The sequence below is a fragment of the Onychostoma macrolepis genome, chromosome 23 (assembly GCF_012432095.1).
Source record: "Onychostoma macrolepis isolate SWU-2019 chromosome 23, ASM1243209v1, whole genome shotgun sequence".
Taxonomy (NCBI): Eukaryota; Metazoa; Chordata; class Actinopteri; order Cypriniformes; family Cyprinidae; genus Onychostoma; species Onychostoma macrolepis.
In genome coordinates, this window is record NC_081177.1 from 24760621 (window position 1) to 24781868 (window position 21248).

Here is a 21248-nt window from a genome sequence, read left to right on the forward strand (position 1 = left end):
ATGTAATTAATTAATTATGTATATATTTAACTATATATAAAATAATGTCGTTGTTATTAATGAAAATAATAATAATAATGATAATAATAAGAAGAAAGACTTTTACAATGTAGTGAATTTTTATCATTTTAATGGTATTTTTAGAGTATTTAATCATTTAACAGACATAGTCATTATGAAATTTCATTGTATTGAAAAGAGCTACATAAACATACTTCAAAACTGTTAAATGTCTATATAACTATTAAAACCATGCTGGATAATGAAAATTCAACCCCAAATTAAAATGTTTGCTGAATTGATTTTGAAAATATTTGTTTTAAAAAATATTTATTGAGTCATTATTTATTCACTCTTGTGTTGTCCAAACTCATATGCTGTTTTTATTGAGTGACTGACTGACTGACTAACTGACTGAGAAATCTGGATGTGAAATTTTACACGTGAATATGAACACAAATAAGATTTCAGTACTTGAGCAGAGAAGATTATCAGTGAATAACAGAAAAAACAATTAATACAATGAATATAATATATTTCGTTTTCATAATATATACAGTATATATAAAATTAATAATAATAATAAAATATATTAAATAATTATATTATAATAAAGTAAATATATACAAATATAAAATATATTATTCTTATTAATGCTAACAAAAACTTGAAATGTCTTGCATCTTGCATGAACATTTATCAATAATTCTCTTTTGTAAAAAATAAAATAAAATAAAACAGGTTTTGAGTTTTGGAAAACATGGTGGTGAATAGATAATGATAAAATGTTCATTTCTGCATCAATGCTTTAAAGAGAAGACATTTTGAGATGCTTTATGTGATAACGTCCATATTGCATTCATATCAGGCCGCTTCTCATTGAAGGTTTAAAGGAGTTCCTGTACACATCATCTTGTCAGCAACTCCAGCTCTCATCTTCCTGTTAATCCTTCTGTTCTAACGAGGCTCACTTTGCCAAACATGATTGGTTTGAGGACAGTCTGCCCGGGTCTGGGACTGAACACAATGCCCCCTTTGTGGCGGGAGAGAATGGGGGTTGATGACAGGACAGGGGTCCGGCAGATTTCCATGGCGCAGGAGGAATCTCTGCAATGTGAGCGTACACATCCTACCCTGTGGGAGTGATCGCGAAACCTTTGAGCGGTGCTACTAGAAAGAATCCGAGAGTCTCCAAATCGCATGAGAAAACTGGAGTAAACATCTTTTCTTTGCTCATATACAAACCGACTTCAATAAATAGGCCTATTCTAAAGCAACTCCTACAAGTACAGACTGGACAAGTCCCACCATATCATCAGCTCACACTTCCTGCCCTCCCATCATCACCTTGTATCAACTCCACAATCTCAAAACGTGAGCGCAAACATTGACACTGACACCTTAGCTCTCTTTATTCCTTTGGCAGGAACAGGAAATATCGCTGTGACTAAGCTTAAGCTCTTTGTCTCTCCCTCCGCCCTTACTAAAGCTATTGTCGGTGTAATAACCCTGTCATCTAGCATCTGTCCCAGGGCAATGTACATCTTAAAGGTGGGGCGAATGAAACCTCATGCCTGCCACCTCTCTCCCCAGGAATATAACTGTACCTTTGTCTTCAGCGGAAGCTACATTGTGTTTGTTCACAACGCCACTGCATCTTTAGCTCCCGAGGGACTTTCATTGAGTAACTGCATCAAGTGTCATTCAGGATCTAGAGTGTGCTGTAAGAAATGTGTAAGGTGCATAAGAAAAGTTTTTCATGTGGTGACATTTACATTTAATTCATTAACTTTTTAAGTCAAACCACATGACAACACAAGTTTACACTAACAAAGGTCATTTTATTGGTCAAATTGGATAAAAATAGTGGAGATCTATGTCACTAGCAGCACCAAAGGCAAAAATAATAGGACTTTGGCTGCTGTTGGATGCAACCGATCAGTGAGATTTTTTTTGTTGAGTTGTAAATGAATGAAGACATTATAAATGGGTTTAAACGACAACTATGTACTGAAAACGTAAACGTTTTTAAAAGGTTTTGTGTACAGACAACGAAGCTGTCAAAACCATCCCTGTTCACATGTATTCACGAAAATGACTAAAGAGGCTGTATTAAGCATGCCAGGCCAGTCGTTGGCAATGTCACTTTGTAAAGAAACACTACGAGAACACATAATTATGCTGCGCATGATGTCACAGTTTTCACAAATTCACATTTTTGTTGTTTACACAGAGACAATAATGGTAGTGTTTAAAAAACATATACTTTGAAACCGGTTTTAAAAAGTTTGCGCCTTCAGTCCCTTAAAATGCATTGTCATGTAAATGAACGGTCAAAATACATAAAAACTTTACACATTTTTTTTTTTTTAAAACTGTGTCGCGCAGAACACTACCAAAGTCGGACACTTTCTGCTTCCCAAAGTTCACAAAACACCCATCATCTTTGTCATCTGTGAATACGGCCAATCGTGAAACAAGCTGTATCGTCATCAGAGCCTCTATAGAAGCTGTGCAGGATGAGTCAGCCGGCTACTCTCAAATTGCCATTGTGGTACTTTAATGGCATTCATTGGAAAACAATTCTAACCAGCATGCACTGCTTTAAGTCGAACCAGTTGGTTTGAGCACCTAATTACTGTTTTCAAACAGGTTTTCCAAATACTCCACCAATCTGCCATTGGTCAGCAAACAGATTGCCCCGCCCCAAACATATGCCATTGGTTAAGCTGTTGTTGTGGCAATTTGGTTAAAATGTTCAAACAAACAGCAGTGCTCTGATGTGCTCCACAACATTACTGTATTACACTGTTGAGAAATCAACCTACAAATGGTTCACTTAAAGTTGTCTTTGCATATTAAGTGAAATAATTTTAATATCGAAAAATTACACAAGTAATCTTTAAGTTAACAAATATACACTGTGTGAAATGTTAGAAGAAGCCATTTAGCACTCTACACAAAAGTTTACTAGAACATGTCCAAAAATTAGACAGTTAACAGGAAAACTTCTGTGCGCTATTGGCACATCATTGTTATTCTGTCTTCTTTTATTAACATATGTTGGTACTAAATGATTGTTTTTGCCGTCTGTGGAACAGTTACTTGTCTATTTAATTTGACAAAAGGAATGTGGACTGTTGAACTCAATAAGAATGCAGAAAGAAGTTATTAAATTCTCCACTCCATTGTTGCTGTCAAAAACATGTTTTCCTATCCGCCTAAGAAACGTGAAAGAAGCCGTTGATGAACTGTGCAGTCACCATAACGTCCTGGGATGAGGGCCATCCACTAATCCAGAGGTTATGAACCAACACTAATGTTGTCATTCCTAATTGAGTAATGAAAGTTATAGGCAGCACACAGACAGAGGCTGATTCTCTAGTGATTTTGGTGGCGTTCGTAAAAGATGTGCTGAGATAAATCATGCAAAGCGAGAAATGTGTTATGTCGAGAAGACTTGTAGAGAAAGCTGAGATCAAAGACAGTTTTCCAGAGGATTGTTGTAATAGTGTTGCTGGGATGTTTTGAATTTGGATACATACACAACAGTTCAAAAGTTTGGGATTTTTTTTTTTTTTTCTATTTCAGTATAATTAATATATTTAATCCTGTGATAGCAAAGCAGAATTTCAAGCAGCCATTACTCCAGTCTTTAGTTGTACATGATCCTTCAGAAATCATTATATAAATGTCTTTACTGTCATTTTTAATCAAATATAATATTGTATCAATTGATACTGTAATAGTATTACCAAAACAACTTCTAATAGAGACTTTGTTGTCATATGAACTCTGCGGGCTCCTCAATGTACTGGCCCTTAGTAATTACAGGCATCTATCTTTCACTCAGTGCTGTTCTCTAACAACATCGTCCTGGCCCGCAGCCAAACACACACTGAGCCGGCAGCAATGTGAGCAACATCAAACCGCACCCTGTCCTCCTCAACAGACTCCCTGTCAACACATTTCCTTTGAGTCTTCAAAGAGAGAATTGGTGATACTCTGAATGTACCTGCTTCTCACCGCATATTAGCGCACTATGTACACATTCAATGCTTTCAGACTATGGGTTTATTTATACTTAATAACAGTGGAATAAAAATTTTAATATTCTGGATTCAATACAAGCCCTATAGATACTGTCTGTTTCATGCTTTGTGCAAAGTGCCACAGAAAATAAAGCAAAAATTACATTTAGAGTAAAGCACTTACAATGGATCCTATGGGACAAGGCATTGTACAGATATAAATGCTAAAACAAAAACACACAAAAAAAAACAGTTATATCCAATCTTTATATGGTCATAACCTGATAACCTTTATATGGTCATATAAAGCTGATAAACACAACCTTTTTATACAATATCTACCTCAATGATATGATGCTTATTTTTTTAATCTGTTCATTTTTATCCAACAAGCAGTTCATACTTTGGATTTGAATGCAACTCTTCTTTGAACATCATCTTTATCATTTCTGAATTAAAATTAATTTTGATATTTTTTTGAGTTGCATAATGTCAAAGATGTCGTAATGCAAATATCGTAAAATAATATCCTGATATCAAAAAAGCCACAAAAGCTGTCAAAAGAGTTCTGCAAGGAGGATATAGTTTTATAGGCCAACATGTGCATTACCATCACCCTGGTTCCCTCAACCAGGGGCGTCACTAGACCCTTTTACTGGAACATGAACTCCAGTTAAATATTGCTTTGCCCCAGTAAAATAAAACTGATGTCTGACAATGGAGATTATATATACTGAGCTGAGAATGATTTTTTTCTGATAATATTTCATAATATTTAATTACACATGTTGTGTGTGTTTTGTATCTGCTGATGAACTGCTTTGCAAATCTGATCTGGAAAAGGTCTGAATTTGTCAGAATTTTAGTTCTATTTGTTCATGTCCTCGCAATTTCTATTAATGCACTTTTCAACGATTGCTCACACAAAAATAGCAACACGATACTCCTTTATAAAAAAAAAAGAACACAAAGATATTTACATAAAATCCACTGAAAACAAAACCTTGCAAATGCCTTTTATCATTTGTCAGCAATGAAGCACCTTAATTCTGTACTGCCAAGCCAATTTATATATCTATAACAGCATCCAAAAAATATTAGAATACTTTTTTTGAAGGCCGTTGATGTTTTATGTCCCCAGCAAGCATTGCAGCCATATTTAGCGACTTGTTAGCAACTACCTTTTTCAAGACAAGTAAAGGCTTAAAAATCATGGATGGGGTATAACTGATGTATTTTAAGTCATAGAATAAAACATGAATATATCTTGAATTTGAATTCACTCTACAGAGCTTAACTTTTATTAACCCGGATGTACTGTAACATGCAAAATAACTTTAGCATTGCTTTTCATAAGTGCTTTTTATGGTTTTCATCAAAGGACAGCGTGACAGGTTAGCCTTAGCATCTACATTTTAAGTTTTTCTCTTCATGCATTGTGGATACTACAACCCGAATTCCGGAAATGTTGGGATGTTTTTTTTTTTTATTTGAATAAAATGAAAACTAAAAGACTTTCAAATCACAAGAGCCAATATTTTATTCGCAATAGAACATAGAGAACAAAACAAATGTTTAAACAGAGAAATTTTACACTTTTATCCACTAAATGAACTCATTTCAAATTTGATGCCTGATGCAGGTCTCAAAAAAGTTGGCATGGGGGCAACAAAGGGCTGAAAAAGCAATACATTTTGAAAAGATTCAGCTGGGAGAACATCTAGCAACTGATTAAGTTAATTGACATCGGGTCTGTAACATGATTAGCTATAAAAGGGGTGTCTTAGAGAGGCAGAGTCTCTCAGAAATAAAGATGGACAGAGGCTCTCCAATCTGTGAAAGAGTGCGTAAAAAGAATGTGGAATACTTTAAAAACAACGTTCCTCAACATCAAATTGCAAAGGCTTTCCAAATCTCATCATCTACAGTGCGTAACATCATCAAAAGATTCAGAGAACCTGGATAAATCTTTGTGTGTAAGGGACAACGCCGGAGACCTTTGTTGGATGCCTGTGGTCTTCAAGCCCTCAGACGACACTGCATCACTCATCAGCATGATTCTGTCATTGACATTACTAAATGGGCCCAGGAATACTTCCAGAAACCACTGTCGGTAAACACAATCTGCCGTGCCATCTGCAGATGCCAACTAAAGCTCTATCATGCAAAAAGGATGTGAACATGGTCCAGAAGCGCTGTCATGTCCTGTGGGCCAAGGCTCATTTAAAATGGACTGTTTCAAAGTAGAAAAGTGTTCTATGATCAGACGAGTCCAAATTTGACATTCTTGTTGGAAATTACGGACACCAAGTCCTCTGGGCTAAAGAAGAGGGAGATCTTCCAGCGTGTTATCAGCGTTCAGTTCAAAAGCCAGCATCTCTGATGGTATGGGGGTGCATAAGTGCATACGGTATGGGCAACTTGCATGTTTTGGAAGGGACTATGAATGCTGAAAGGTATATAAAGGTTTTAGAGCAACATATGCTCCCCTCCAGACAATGTGTATTTCAGCAGGGCAATGCAAAACCACATAACGCAGCTATTACAACAGCATGGCTTTGTAGTAGAAGAGTCCAGGTGCTGAATTGGCCTGCCTGCAGTCCAGATCTTTCACCTATAGAGAACATTTTGCGCATCATTAAATGAAAAATGCATCAAAGATGACGACGAACTCTTCAGCAGCTGGAAACCTATATCAGGGAAGAATGGGACCAAATTCCAACACCAAAACTCCAGAAACTCATAACCTTGATGCCCAGACGTCTTCAAACTGTTTTGAAAAGAAGAGGAGATGCTACACCATGGTAAACATGCCCCCATCCCAACTATTATGAGACCTGTAGCAGGCATCAAATTTGAAATTAGCTCATTTTATGCATAAAATTGTAAAATTTCTCAGTTTAAACATTTGTTATGTTATCTATGTTCTATTTTGAATAAAATATTGGCTCATGTTATTTGAAATTCTTTTAGTTTTTATTTTAATTTAAAAAAAAACATTTCCGGAATTCGGATTGTACAGCCACGTGGAGATTCAGCCACAAGCCAACACCCAAACCAACACCCATTCCTTCCCGGAAAGATGGGGGGCGGGAGGCTCCAGGTCTGAGAGAAGTTTGAGAGGGAGCAGTCTGGAGCCAGTAGCCTGATGCTGGGGCTGATAGTGGACTTGTCCCGTCGTCTGGCTTCAGCGTGGCTCCTCTCTCCTGAGCCGCCCGCCTCTGAACACAGTCCTGTTTACAGTGCTGCTTGACCTGGGTCAGCACCGATAACCATCGCTCCACTGACATAATGGGCAATCCGCATGGAAACCATTTTTGCTTTACGGAGAGGAATGCAATACAGAAGAGGGGAACCTAAGAGGAAGAGATTAAAGTTTGGAGGAAGTCTTTGAGAGAAGTCAAACTCTGTAGGGCCAAGACACAAGCAAACGCTTCCGACTTTGATAGGAATGTGTGTTCACGATTTCCAATAGTGAAGATTTGCTACGTCCTCAGGGACTATGATAGTAAAACAAAGACCAAATATTGCTAATCTAGATACTACCTGCATGTCAACAATTGTCTCATTTGTGTCTATACGCCAAACATGTAACTGAGAAACCTATTTAATCTCCTAAACTATAAAAAAAAAAGCAGTCTCTAAGTAATACAATTTCCTCTCTTTGGTATATATAAACATAAAAATGGATCCAGCACATTAAATTATATAGAATATAAGTGAAGTGCCCGATACAATTAACTTATAGGTTCTCATGGGTTTGGCTTCAGTTTATACGACCACAAAGATAAGAGTGTGAGACCAAGAGAACGAAGCAGAAAGAGCAATTTAGAAGGAGACAAAGGAGAAACAAATAGATCTAAATATAGACAGAAAGTGAGGGACCAAGATACGGGCGGCAGAACAGAGTCGCTCCTGCTTGTGGTCTCACCCTCTGGTTATGAGAGTCTGGGTGGTCCACGCACACACACACACACACACACAAGCCCTCAATTTCCCTCAGCTCTTAATTCGCTTGTCGTGGTTTTCTCCACAGGCCAGACTCTGGTTAGCCATCACCACTGCAATGCGTCACATAATGACAGCAATTTGTGGTTGCGAAGGGAGAAAACGAGAAAAGAAGACAGAAAGACATGAGTGTCTTACTCTTTTTGTGGAAGACAGAGCCACAAATATCTGAGAGTGAAGGGATGAGTGAATTGAGTGGATGAGGAATGGAGAAAAACTATATGGAAGGACAGACAGAACCCAAAACTGTCTCTGCGGCTTTGTTTGACCACGCTTTTGCATATGACATCAAAATATATCCATGAGATTGCATATCACGACTGATGTGTGGATTAAAAATCTGTCAAAACTGTCACAGAAAGTGGTTTGAGTTAAAATTACAAACTGAGATGAAGCTGCTAGCCACACGATGTATAGTTTTCCATAACTTAGAATCATTATCTATTTCTCTATTCTCTGTTAAGCCCAATCAGGACTTAAAAGCCTCAGAATAGGCTGATCCACATGTCATAATGTTCTGAGAAGACTAGAAATGTATATTTTGCATGTCTTTACACAGCAATACTGTGCACAAAACTTTGGCACCATAAAACGTCCTTGTTTAGTCTTTAAAACCCCTGTGATCCACTGTCCGGCTGGTTAATCCCCAACATCAACCTCACTTGCCTATAATTTTCTAGTAGCCATAGTAGACCTTGATTAGCTTCTTCAGGTTTATTTGGTAAGGTTAGAGCTAAACTCTGCAGGACAGTGGACCTGCTCTAGAATGTCACTTGGAATGGAACTGGGATATCAATGTCACTGTCTGAGATGCAGTATATCTTTATTAAAAACAATATTTCAATGTATGTCAATGTATGATGAGATCACAAAAATATCAGATTCAAACCCAGGTTGTGTGCATGTTGCACCATGTGTACTATTTGTCAGGCTATGACTGACCTTTTTTCTGACCTCTTTCAGGTAAAACGGGCAGGGGCGCCGTAAGGGGGGGGGGAAGTTAGGACAATTCTAAGGGCCCGACGATGGGGTGGGGCCCCCGAGGGGGAAACAAGATTTCTACCGAGGGGAACACTAGAGCCCTGCATTCCCTGGGCGTCGATCGGACCAATTTTCACGTCATAGCTCAGAGGCGGGCCGGGCCTGTTTTAGGCTTCTCCTTATTTTTATATTTTAGACATCCATCAATGTGCTGGTGGAAACAACACGTGACTGTGCCGCGACTGTGAAGAGCGGCTCGACGGTGTTTAGAGTCCCGCAGCAGCAGAGAGCGCTCCGTCAGCGCAGCTGAAGAGTTCTGCGTTCAAATACATGCAATACGCTGAAGCTTGCTGCAAAGCCCCAGCAAAAGTAATTACCATGAATGTGTCAGGGGAAAATAGTAAGGAGATATTTGAATTATTTACTAATAAACTAATGTTTTCTGTGTCAGTGTCGCAAAGATGATGATCCTGACTCACCGTCTTCTCATTAGACGCACCTTTAGAGAGAAGTGCATGTTCACGGATTATAATGAAAGAGTTTTTGTTTTTGATTTGATTTATTTCGTTAAGTAGTAATTTAAAGCTTTCTATAGATATATTTATCATGTTTGTGAGGCATGTATTGACTTTCGGTTCATTTTTATGAAGCGCTCCTGTTCAAGACAAGATGGCGCATCATTGTTTTCTTTATTTTATCAAATTATTTTATTTTATAAAAAGTTTATTTTAATATTGTGAGTGAACACAAATAAAAGTAGACCCTTTACAATTCCGAATGATGCATTACTCTTACCTTTAAGAGCAAAAATTACTGCGTAAGTTGTTTCCATTGAAAACAATGCAATTGATTGCACTGGCGCCTCCGTGTCCTGCGCTTTAGCTTCCACTCTCCGCACAAACTACTGGATACAGCGTTATATGCTTGAACTGTTTTAGTATATCCATAGATTGTATTTTAGGCAAGTCGTGATGATTTGAGAAGGCTAAATTCATCAAACATAAGCTATGATCAGCCTGCTGGTCTGCCGCTGCTGCTTGGTCGTTACTTTAAGAAAAAATAAACTTATTTAACGAACAAAAAAATGCTCCAAACGTTTTTCTAAATAAACTTAATAAAAAAATGAAACGAAATTTCGAAAATTTGCCATTACATACAAAACAGAACTATTTTAATAGCTGAAACAGTATAATGCGATCGCGATTTCGACCGAGGGGGATTCTACCGGAACGTGATCTGTACAACAACCCCCCCGCCCCCAGGGCCCGAGTGATTATGCGGTCCAGGGGGCCCAGAATCCGTAGCGGCGCCCCAGAAAACGGGTGTCCAAACTTGGTCCTGGAGAGCCACTGTCCTGCGGAGTTTAGCTCCAACTTGCCTCAACACACCTGCCTGGAATTTTCTAGTATGCCTAGTAAGACCTTGATTAGCTGGTTCAGGTAGGTTTAATTGGGGTTAACTGCTGGACAGTGGTTTTCCAGGAACAGGATTGGTTCCCTGAAGTAAAGAGAGAGAGGACATGATGGAGACAAGAGGGAGGAACTGAAAATGTTGCACGCCAGATTCAATCCACATGAACACCATGGCTAGATATAGACACTAACGGGTGTCAGCTAGATTATAAGCGTTTTGGGATACTGCATGTGTTGAAGCAGTATCCCAAAAGCAGTCTCTTTGCCCCAAAGCAGACACATTTTTGCTGTTTAATTAATATCAAAGTTTGCATTGATCTCTGTCTTGAGCTTTACAATATGTGAAGCCTAGTTCTCCAAAAGTATGTTAATAAGTTTTAAAGTCATGTTTCAGATGTAGTAAAGACTTCATTTCAGTCTACAAGTGACTATTGTGCTGCAAAGAGAGTTAAGTAAATCACACATGTTTTCATTTTTATGATGCATTCAGCATGTTCTACTCGCCGTTCATCTGGAACGTCCGATAAATCATTACAGGGCCAAATCTGTAGTTTTGTTCAGTCTTTTACAAACAAACATTCTTTTTTGACATATACAAGTTTACACTAAACCACGCTGACCAGCTACTGGGAGAGATGTAGAGAGGTGGAGGTTGAATGTTAAGGAGTGAATTTAAACATGATGCAGACATAAAAGATTATCTAAAATACAGTATGGGTACCTTCAACATTGCTGCTTGTAAAAGAGTAAAAATATATATATATATATATATATATATATATATATATATATCATTTAAAATATAATATGCAAACTCAGCAGTTACTACCTTCATATAAAATAACCAATCAACTGCATTAACACCAAAGGAAGCAAAAAAATCCAAAATAAAATCCAAAAAAATCCAACAACTTTCTACATGTTAAGACTGTTTGCCACCTCCTGAAAACTTCACTCTCTAATCAAGTATCAAAGAGAATGTCTTTCAAAGCCTTTTCAAAGGAGTGCGCTATTTAATGTGTTGCCTAGAGAGATGATTATTGCAATAAATTTCCTGTTGTCCCCAGTGGCGAGCAGCTGAGACAGCTGCAGGTCGGGCGGAGAAAACACCTTCTCCATCTATCCTTTTCACTGGCTGGAGCTGGAGGTCCCAATCCCAACTCTAAAGAAGATGTACGAGATTGTTTGCCGGACTTCGCAAGACACTGGCCGTGGGAAATAGTGCTTACAGATAAAGACTGTTCAATAGGCAAATGACAAAGTTTTTCCATTGACATTTGCTTTGAGTTTTGAGTTGGGAAACCTAATCTGCATGTCAAAGCCAATGGAACACATTCAAACAAACAAAAACAAAACAAAAACAAAAAATCGCATGGTGACCTCAACATTAGCTCTTACTCTTTTCATTTATTTTCATCAGATACTGTCCATATTCAAAGTGGCAAATCATCTGTAATGCCTTTTCGCTTATACCTTTGATGTTCGCCAGCAGTTTGGCGAGTAAGAACATGCAGTGGTTTTAGTCATAAAGGATTGTACATTTACAGATGGCAAGGTTCTTGCCTGAAATAGAGTTTCTTAATGGTATTATTGAAAACTGATCACATTCGTTTATCAGCATTACCGGTTGGTCAGTTGGGAGAGGCTATGTTCAACTTGAAAGTACACTAGCACTCAATCTTGTTTAACTTCTCGGCACACATTCAAACAGGCCTTTTCCATCCTTCCGGGAAATAACTCCTGGAATGGTAATTTTCAGTTTATTACAAAATAATTGGCTTTAATTTGAATTATTCTTCCACAGTCGCTCTTAAAAAGCACACCATGTTTTCTTTGGCACAACTCTACATAGCATCAAATAAAGTTGTGATTTTCAAAGATTTTGTTTACAAGGTTCCTGATGTGTAGATTCCTCACAGTTTAAGACACCACCTGCATTTCAGCATGTGCATGTGAGGTATGAGCGTAGTTAGCTGGTTTATGATGCAGTGGGCACTGAATGGATTTCTTTGGACTGCAGTTCTACTTCTTTCAGAGATGTGCAGCTGCAAGTGATGCGACTCCAGCACGTCACGCATACTTCATGGCTCCCTTCTTAAGCAACCATTCTCTCATCTTTTCCTGCTAGACACAACGTCCAGAATAAACTAGCCATCCATCAGAAATGCCCTAACTTGAGTCCTCCACGAAAGACTAAGAAAGTGTCAATTTACATTCCTAGATGATTTGAAAATTTTTGTCTGGTTACAGAATGTTTCCAGTTGCTGCACTAAAAACTTATGATGCAAATCTTCCTCTGGTATTGACAGGGAAGCAGGTTATGAGATTTCCCTTTCCTAGTTTGGTGAGGAAACCTTCTCAAATAAGCCTGATACATAGATAGTAACCAGGATTCAGTGAGCAATCTTTCCTGATGCAAGGCACAGCCCTAAATAGTTCAGATAAGGAAAAATCTCAGTTTAAAATTCCTGCTTTGAGCCTGCCTCAGTCTGGCCAGCGATCCTTCCTGGTCCACATATTGCAATCTTGGATGAGTTGTATATTCTCAATGCGGCAAATGTAAGCAAACTCATTAAAAAAGCATTAGGGGGGACTGTGTAATGCTGTAAGCTGTATGCATGTAAAGTAATCTATTTGGAAACTCAGAAGGTTTAATTTGCTCCTTCATTTGAGTATACGGCTTCTCACATGTGTGGACCCCAAGCATCTCTGGATGAGCAATTAACCATTCCTGCTTTGGTGCGACTGGGCTCCTTTACGGTTAGGATCATGAATCTGAAATCTAAGCTTCTGTATAAACCATTTCCACTTAACGAACAGTATTCTGGGTATCTTCTTTCCCAGCCATTGTCCTCCCTTAAGGTTTCCAGTGGTGTTTGAGGGGGTGAGAACATGTCACCTCAAAAGCACAGTTTATAGCTTCTGTCAGATCCAAAGAGCCGATGGTGAAATGCGGCTAAAGACTTAACCACAGGTTAAGAGACCCCCACACAGACCCCCACAGAGGTCTGTGATGGATTGTCAAGTTTGCCCAGGGGGTGATGTATGAACCTCTGCCATTGAAAAGGACAGAATCCACACTTAGCCACTGATTCAATTGTTATTCCCTTACCAGAATCCACAGGAACATTTTATTGCTCAGTGGTTGCTCTTTCATAGACCAGGCGAATTCTCACTTAGGTTCACTTAAGAATCATCTTTGTCACAGATGTTTTTCTTAAAATTCCTCTGGAGACAAATGAGACCATTTTCACAGTCATTCAAATCATTTCATATTGAGATGTCTTACTTATGATGGCAGGTCTTGGTATCTTATATGCGATAACTGACAACAGTCTGAAACTCCTCTGAAACGTTATGTGCTTACATACATTGCAAAAAGTAAAGCAAATGATTCCCTTTGATCTGATTGCAGTCTAGAAGAACCACTTATGATATAAAAGAAATTTAATTCCTTCTGTCCTACAGGGGGGGAAAAAGGAAAGAGGAAAGCCTCATGTCTTTATTTCAACGATGGATCAGGAACTCAGGAAGGAAGTGCCCTGGAAGGAAAGTCTCCAAACAATAACAGTTGATGATGTGACCAAGTTCTACATATATACAATCCTACATAATATTTAGGGGGTCCCACACAGGGTTTGCTCCTCAGATTTGGTTTTTCTACAGCATGCTGAGTAGAAGCATTCGGGTCTTCTCCTCCAGCTCTGGATCTATTTAAAGATGTTCTGGAGATGAGGCAGTCTGCGGTAGGTCCACTGGTTTATTTATCCTGCATGGGCTCTGACTATTTTCGGGCTGACTTCACAGGGCACTAATTGCTCTCGTTTCACTGTTAGGTAACGGGAAGAGAAGGAAATGAACAATCACTCCCATGTTTGTTTGAGGGTGAGGCTGAGTCTGCGACTCTCCGTATGTGTACTAGCTTGTACACAAATGGAGTCGTGTGTTAATGACAAGACATTCTGCTTGGAGGAAAAAAAAGCATGGCCTGTTTTTTGTTTATTTGTTTTTCTTTCCATTCAGGCTTTTTATCCGGAATTTGAATTGAGGAACTGAGGAATTTATGAAAGAATGTGTTTTGTTTTTTTTTCTCCACAAATTGCATAAGTTGTAGAGAAGTTTAAAAAGTAAAAACAAAATGAGGCAGTGAGAAAAAGCTTGTAGTCATGTATTATGAATGTGATTTGGTTCTGCAAGTAGGGTCATAACACTCTCAGGTGTAAACATAGCTCTGTCTGTCCTACAGCCTGGAGGGTATGTTGTACATCCTGACCCCTCTCACTCACTCACTACATTGCACATCGGTGTGGCAGATTCCTATGTCTGTTTGAATTGTCCAATGCTCTGAAAATATCAAACTCCCTCCCCGGTGCCTTGTCCATGACCTGTCCTGACACACAAAGCAGGTAAACATGCCACTGGGATACCGTGAGCTGAGATCTACGGTCAGAGTCTAAGCTGTCTTCCTGCTTCTACTAGACATAATACATTACTTTCACCTTCTTCTCGCTTCGGTCATGAACTCATGGTAAAATTTCACCCCAGAAAATATGTACATCTCTGTAAACTGTGGACTTCATGAGCTGGGGGGTTTAATAAACTAACCATTCCAGATATCCCGTTGACATTTGGAGCCTCACTTGAAGAAAGTTTTTATTCTCTTTCTCTGAGGAACAGTCAGCGAGAATGCCAAATTTGTCCATGTGTTTCATATATTTGTTAAGTTTCAAGTATTATTTCTTGGAGAGTCTGGGTCTAGGTAATGGACTGTTGATGGAGGGTAGGCCAATACGTACAGCAATATAAATCCACTGAAGCACCTCAGCTGTGATGTTATTCCTCAGCCTTTGCTCTACGTGAATCCCGCTGTGTTGCTTTGCAGTGGTACCGTAAGCACCATAGCTGTGAGTGATTGTCCGTGCAGTTTGTCTGCTAGCACCCCCTGAGGGATCAGCCTACAAACTTACCACATTATAAAGCTCAAAGCGTTCACCACTGCCAGGATGAAAAGACCATTATCACCCTGTTTCATTGAAGAGCTTAGGTGGTTAAACGCAGAGAACATTAGAGCCCTTGGAGCCGTTTAATGATGTAGGCTGCCAGAGTTGAATTCGCAAGGATTCAGAAGTGCATAAACAACCCTGAAGATCTGAGCCCTGATCCTAAGAAGGCCTTCTTCTAAAGTTTTCGCTAATGTTTTTACCATTTTTATTGACAACATAGAGAGAGGACAGGAAATGATGCAACAAAGCGGCGGGAAAGAGATCAGGAAATGATGTAAGCCCTATTCAAACTTCTCTTCTCAGTATGAGCACTATGTAGCAACTTGTGTGTGTTAACTACTAGATGCTAGGCAAAATTAAACATACATTTAACATCTGTTTTCTGAGCACTTAGTCACTATGAAATCAAAATTGAAAAATAAATAAACAAAAACTAGTCTTTTATCAAATTACATTTAGCTGTTGGAGTCAATAACCTTATGGGCAGTGCTTTTGACAACCCGAGTTTGAATCTTGCGTTCCTTTCCAGAAAAAAAAAAAAAAAAAACTCAACCCCTATTTATTTATTAATTACTGATTTGCATATTAAAGTTCAAAAGATCTCAGATACACTAGAAAAGTACTTCATGTATTTTTAATAATTGCAAAACAAAACAATTAAAATAGGGCTGCTGGGTTGATATTTTAAATAATGCTCATTTAAGCACTGGTTGCTAGGCAACCATACATCCCATAATTAAAATGTCAGCAATGCAAAATGTCAAAATGCAACAACTGGCCACAGACACTTCCTGTAAATTCTCTACTGTCATTTTTTTTGTCATTTAATATCTGTATTTATTCATAAATATGTTAGTAAAATGGGTTGCGAACAGCATTTTGTGTTGACTGAACTAAACTAAAATTTGTTACATGGTTATGTGACATAATTGATAAGTGTATATAAAATTTGTTCCAGCTGTTTGTAATATTTGTTACATAGTGATTTAGGTGTTAACTCTTCCTGTTTGACCCTTAAAATATAAATCACTGGCCAAAAAGGGACGCAAATAGATTTATGGCCCTCAAATCAGATAACACAACACACTTCAGAACTTGAAGGCATCTTTCACACACTCGCTCTGTTCTTGTTTCTGACTCTAAAAGGTTTCAAGGCCAAAGCACTGGAAGTTGAGGCAGGCCAGTAAGCAAAAACATGTGTCTGAAGCCCTCAGCTCAAGCTCAACATTAATTTGTGTTTGTGTAGAAAATTGCCCTGAGAGAGATGAAAATATATGGACCTTGGCTTCAGGGAATGGGCTGACAGCTTTGAGGTTTGAGACTGATGCTGGTTGATGCTTGTACTCATCTTCAGCTGAGCTAACCTGATGCTAACTGGTTTCAGTACAGCTCTAAAAGACATTGTCCATGTTTTCTTTGAATTGAGGGTTTCATCTTTAGTTTTATATAGTTAAGTTATTTAAATATTGCCTTAAAGTACCCCTGCTTTCCTAATATATAAGAACCAACTGTCATATATGTGATTGTAATATATCGTTGCTAGATTAAATGTGCTGCTTAAATATATGAACTTGAGTATTTATAACATTATTTATTTATTTATTTCAAAAACTAAATATCGTCAACTATGGCACATACTTTATAGTTCTAAAATGCCTTTTAAATTCCTGAAAGACAAAAAAAGCTTCTATCTGCATCTGTACTGAAAGACAAACATTAATTTGACATTAAAAGAGGCTGAATCGTGAAAAAATAAAAAAATTGCCATCCTTTACTCAACCTCATGAAATACAAAAGAAGACATTTTGAAAAAATGTTAAGTTAAATTTTTGTTCATTCAACGAAAGTCAGTGGGGCCCAGTGTTGTTTTAGGCCCCATTGACTTTCATTGTATAGACAAAACAGTTAAACCATTCTTTAAAATATCTTCTTTTGTGATCTGGTGGTTTGAAAGCCATACAGGTTTGAGGGTGAGTAAATGAATTTTGAATGAATATCTGATGTGCTTCTTCTTCTCAAGGCAACAGTGCCGTGATGTTTGTGTGAAGACTTAATTTCCAGGCTTTTTAGATCTTCCATATCTACAAAGATAAATCAATCAGCAGTCAGTGTGTTTAGGAATGTGTATGCGAGTGTTATTCATGTTAGTGTACAAAACAGCAATCTCTAACTTTTCCTTGTCTGATGTACCTAACGTCCACTCCTGTTGAAACCAACAGAAACAAACAAAAATCAGTGCAAAAACAGACTCTCTTGGTGACAGACTTTTTCCGCGCCTCAGGGCACCTGTTGTCCCATATGGGCAATCGCTGCAGAGCGAGACAGGACAGGCATTTAATACTGGCAGAATGTCCAGCACGTTCACACAGCTCCCACTTGTGCTTTACTTTTTGCTCTATCGATTATTTTATCAAAATTCAATGTTAAGCAAGACCCACCAGTGCAAAAATGGTGATGATAGTATCTGCTTATGTGTTTAGAAAAATAAGCAGTAATAGAAGCAAAATATTAATTGAATCAATTTAGTACGGATGCTTTTGCAGAGATGACAGAACATTTTGATTGTTTATTTATGTATTACTGATTTGCATATTAAAGTGTAAAAGTTCTCATATCCACTAGAAAAGCAGTTCATGAAAATTGCAAGACAAAACAATTAAAATAGGGCTGCTGGGTTGATATTTGATATATGCACTGGTTTCCAGGCAACCATACATCCCATTTTTAAAATGTCAGCAATGCAAAATATCAAAATGCAACAACTGGCCACAGACACTTCATGCATTTAAAGTTTGGTGAGTTTCCAGAGCAGGTATTAGAAGTTATAGCAGTTCAAAGTGGAATAATAACGACAGGCCAGGACATAAGCAATACAAATCAGACAGGAAAGCAGTTACATGTTCTGTACATGTCTAATGCAAACATTTTTCTTGGTTTGACTAAAAGTTTGGCATAAAAAAAGATGACCGATGAATGATCACTTTGAGTAAATGGCGTCAGTAGAGCAGAGCTTTCTTGCAGAACGGTCCCCGTCGTGCTTAAACACACACTTTGACATCTCAACAATGACATGCACATCAAAGCTCAGTCAATATTTACATCAATCTGCTCTCCTCCGGCGAAGAAAAAAGTGTTAGACAAGGCGTTGCATGTGAAAGACTGCTGGTCTTATTTGCACAGACTTATAATGAAACTTTAAAATCAATAACTTTATGAAAATTTGTGAAATACCTGGCAGAATCAGTTTGACCAATAGCATTGAACACTAGTGAGATTCTATTAAAGTTTCGTTAAAATCCTCATTATATTAACACAATTTGCTGCAGTGTTTAATAGAAGTACTAAATGGACACAGATTTTAAATATGAAGTCATGCGATATATTGCACAACTTAATAAAAATCCCTATAACACTAGCGGGATAAAAAAGAGATACAATCTTATGCACTCGCAACTGTCTAGAGACACTGCTCAAGACGTTTCAATATGTTTGAAAGGTTGTGGTACATGTGTTTGCAATCCAATTCCCAACCATAAGCTACACTTCCTCCGAAGCCTGAAACACAACTCTCTCCAGTTATTGATTCACGTGAGCTGCATAACGTTTTATGAGCGAACATTTGAGTCCTCCTTTGCGTCATCATTCACAATCAGGGGACATATGGCATGCCTTAGCGATTAGCATGGACTTAAACCCAACAGGCTTCCAGCTGACATGGAGAAACCCAATACTGTACGGAGCGCCCCACTGCATCACTCTACACACACGTTCCCATCAGATACCGCTGCACTGAGAACTGTCACAGGACACATGGGAAACAAGCATTGCTTTTCACCTTTGGTAACGAACGGAGAATTTTGTATTACAGTCCTGATTGAAGGTGCACATCAACATCGATCATTCAAGACAGATCACATGTATGTCATGCATCCTAAATGGGATCAGAAATGAAAGGTCACAGGGGGAAAAAAAATATATATCTTAATAATATAATGCATCTAATCTCATAATCATAATTAGGATAGCATAAATAATTTTAATAAAAACGATTATTTAAAATATAAGCATTAAACAGAGGAGAAAAACACTTCCCATATGGTTCTCGTTGACATGAAGGTCATGAGCTCAATTAAACAATTGCATTTTAGCGCAAATCCATCTGTCACTTAGTAGAAACAGTCAAATCAGACAAATGCCAGGTAGCCTGACTTGCACTCATCCTAATAAACCACGAACAAACTACTCAAGATAAAATAAAACATGCCAAAGACTACATTAAATACAGGTGCACTTGAGCATTAATATGATTTATGAAGACCTAAATGTGTTTTGTGCAACCGCTGAGAGCATGAAACCACAGATCCTTGTGAAACCAAAATTGTCAGTCTATCTCTTGTTAATAACTTTGCATATGTTTGTAGCTCATGGTAATATCAACAAACTCTAATAGTCAATTTTGTTATCCTCTGAACAATCACTAATATTTGAGTGATACAAGTTCTGGGTCTTGAAGCAAAACCAGTTGAAAACCACTGATCTTAGAGTCTGTTATTAACCTAGAGCCTTTCATATCTTCCAAACCCCTCATTCAGGCATAAAACAATAATCTTTCAGCATGCTTTTGAAGATATTTAATGTAATCAAACCAAACATTCCTCAAGAACTATTCACAACCCCTTACTCTCTCAGCAAAGCGGGTGATGGAAGCAGGAGGGCGTACTCACAGGTAAGACGTCAAAGGACTTAGGTCGGTTGGCACACTGGATAGTCCTTGTTCGGAGCAGTCCACGAGCAGTAGGATGCCATCCTCCTCACACTGGCACGCAGATGGGCACTGTTTCCCAGGCACGGCGGCACCTGGTGGCCCGTGAGAATGGGCACACGAGACGGCATGCAGGATCAGTAACACCACCAACATGACAATGACTCCAGTTCTTGTCTTTCTGTGGATGAGCTGTATATCTGTCTGTCTCTCTGCAGTCTCACTCAGCTGTGGCTCTGTTTGTGTGGATGTGTCTGTCCGCTCTCAGCTCTCTGAAATGTTATCCTGAGCCTCGTCTCTGTAGATTTATTCTGTCACTTCAAACTCCCATGGGTGAATGAGTCAGTCAGGGGCTTACACAGGTCTTCTCTCTCTCTCTCGTCTCATCTCACTTAGGAGACATTCACCTATTGTAGTGAAAGCTTGCAGCGCTCCTTTGATTGGCCGGAGCTTTTGGAGGGTGGAGCCGGCCGGCACATCACTCCTCCTACTTTCTCTCGCGCGCTCTTTCTGCCTCAGGCAGCTGGAGTGGATGGTTGGAAGAAAGCAGGAGAGCCGAACTCTGAGAGGGGGGACTGCATGCTGTATGTGGAGATCTCATTTTCACTATGCCTTCTCATCATACCTTTAGAGCTACCACAATCCTTCCCTCACAATTACTTTTCTACAACTGCTGCAATCCAGACTTTCGTGGAAAATTCCCCTAGATCCTGCAATGCAAATTTAGCTGTCAAGCACCGACCGCTTCTCCTGCTGTTGCTCCATATAAATCATACGTGAATGTCGTTTCGCTCCATTTCTCTCAGAGCAACGCTTACATGGTGTTTTATAACCCCAACAACAATAATTGAGTTAAGCTGCGGGCTCCCCTCAACACCATGCTCAGCCAAACAAACTACAGATTTACTACTTTGCTGTCCTAGCTTGTACAGCGGGGTGTCTCTTTACCGCAAGAGGCATGAATATACAGGGCGAGAGACATTCTCATGGCTTGTTCGGTGGGTCTCACTTTAGCTAGCGGAAGGTACAATGATGAATTGCACTGTTTCTT

The 21248-nt window shown here is 38.6% G+C and overlaps 1 protein-coding gene across 1 annotated transcript in view; it reads right to left on the reverse strand.

Moving 5' to 3' along the window:
• LOC131532145 (leucine-rich repeat-containing G-protein coupled receptor 6) overlaps positions 1-20353 on the reverse strand; it is a 91498-nt gene extending 71145 nt beyond the window's left edge. Inside the window, exon 1 of the mRNA XM_058763580.1 lies at positions 20160-20353. Within this exon, the coding sequence (XP_058619563.1) occupies positions 20160-20353 (194 nt within the window). The remainder of the gene's footprint in view (positions 1-20159) is intronic.
• Between the last annotated feature and the right edge of the window lie 895 nt (positions 20354-21248).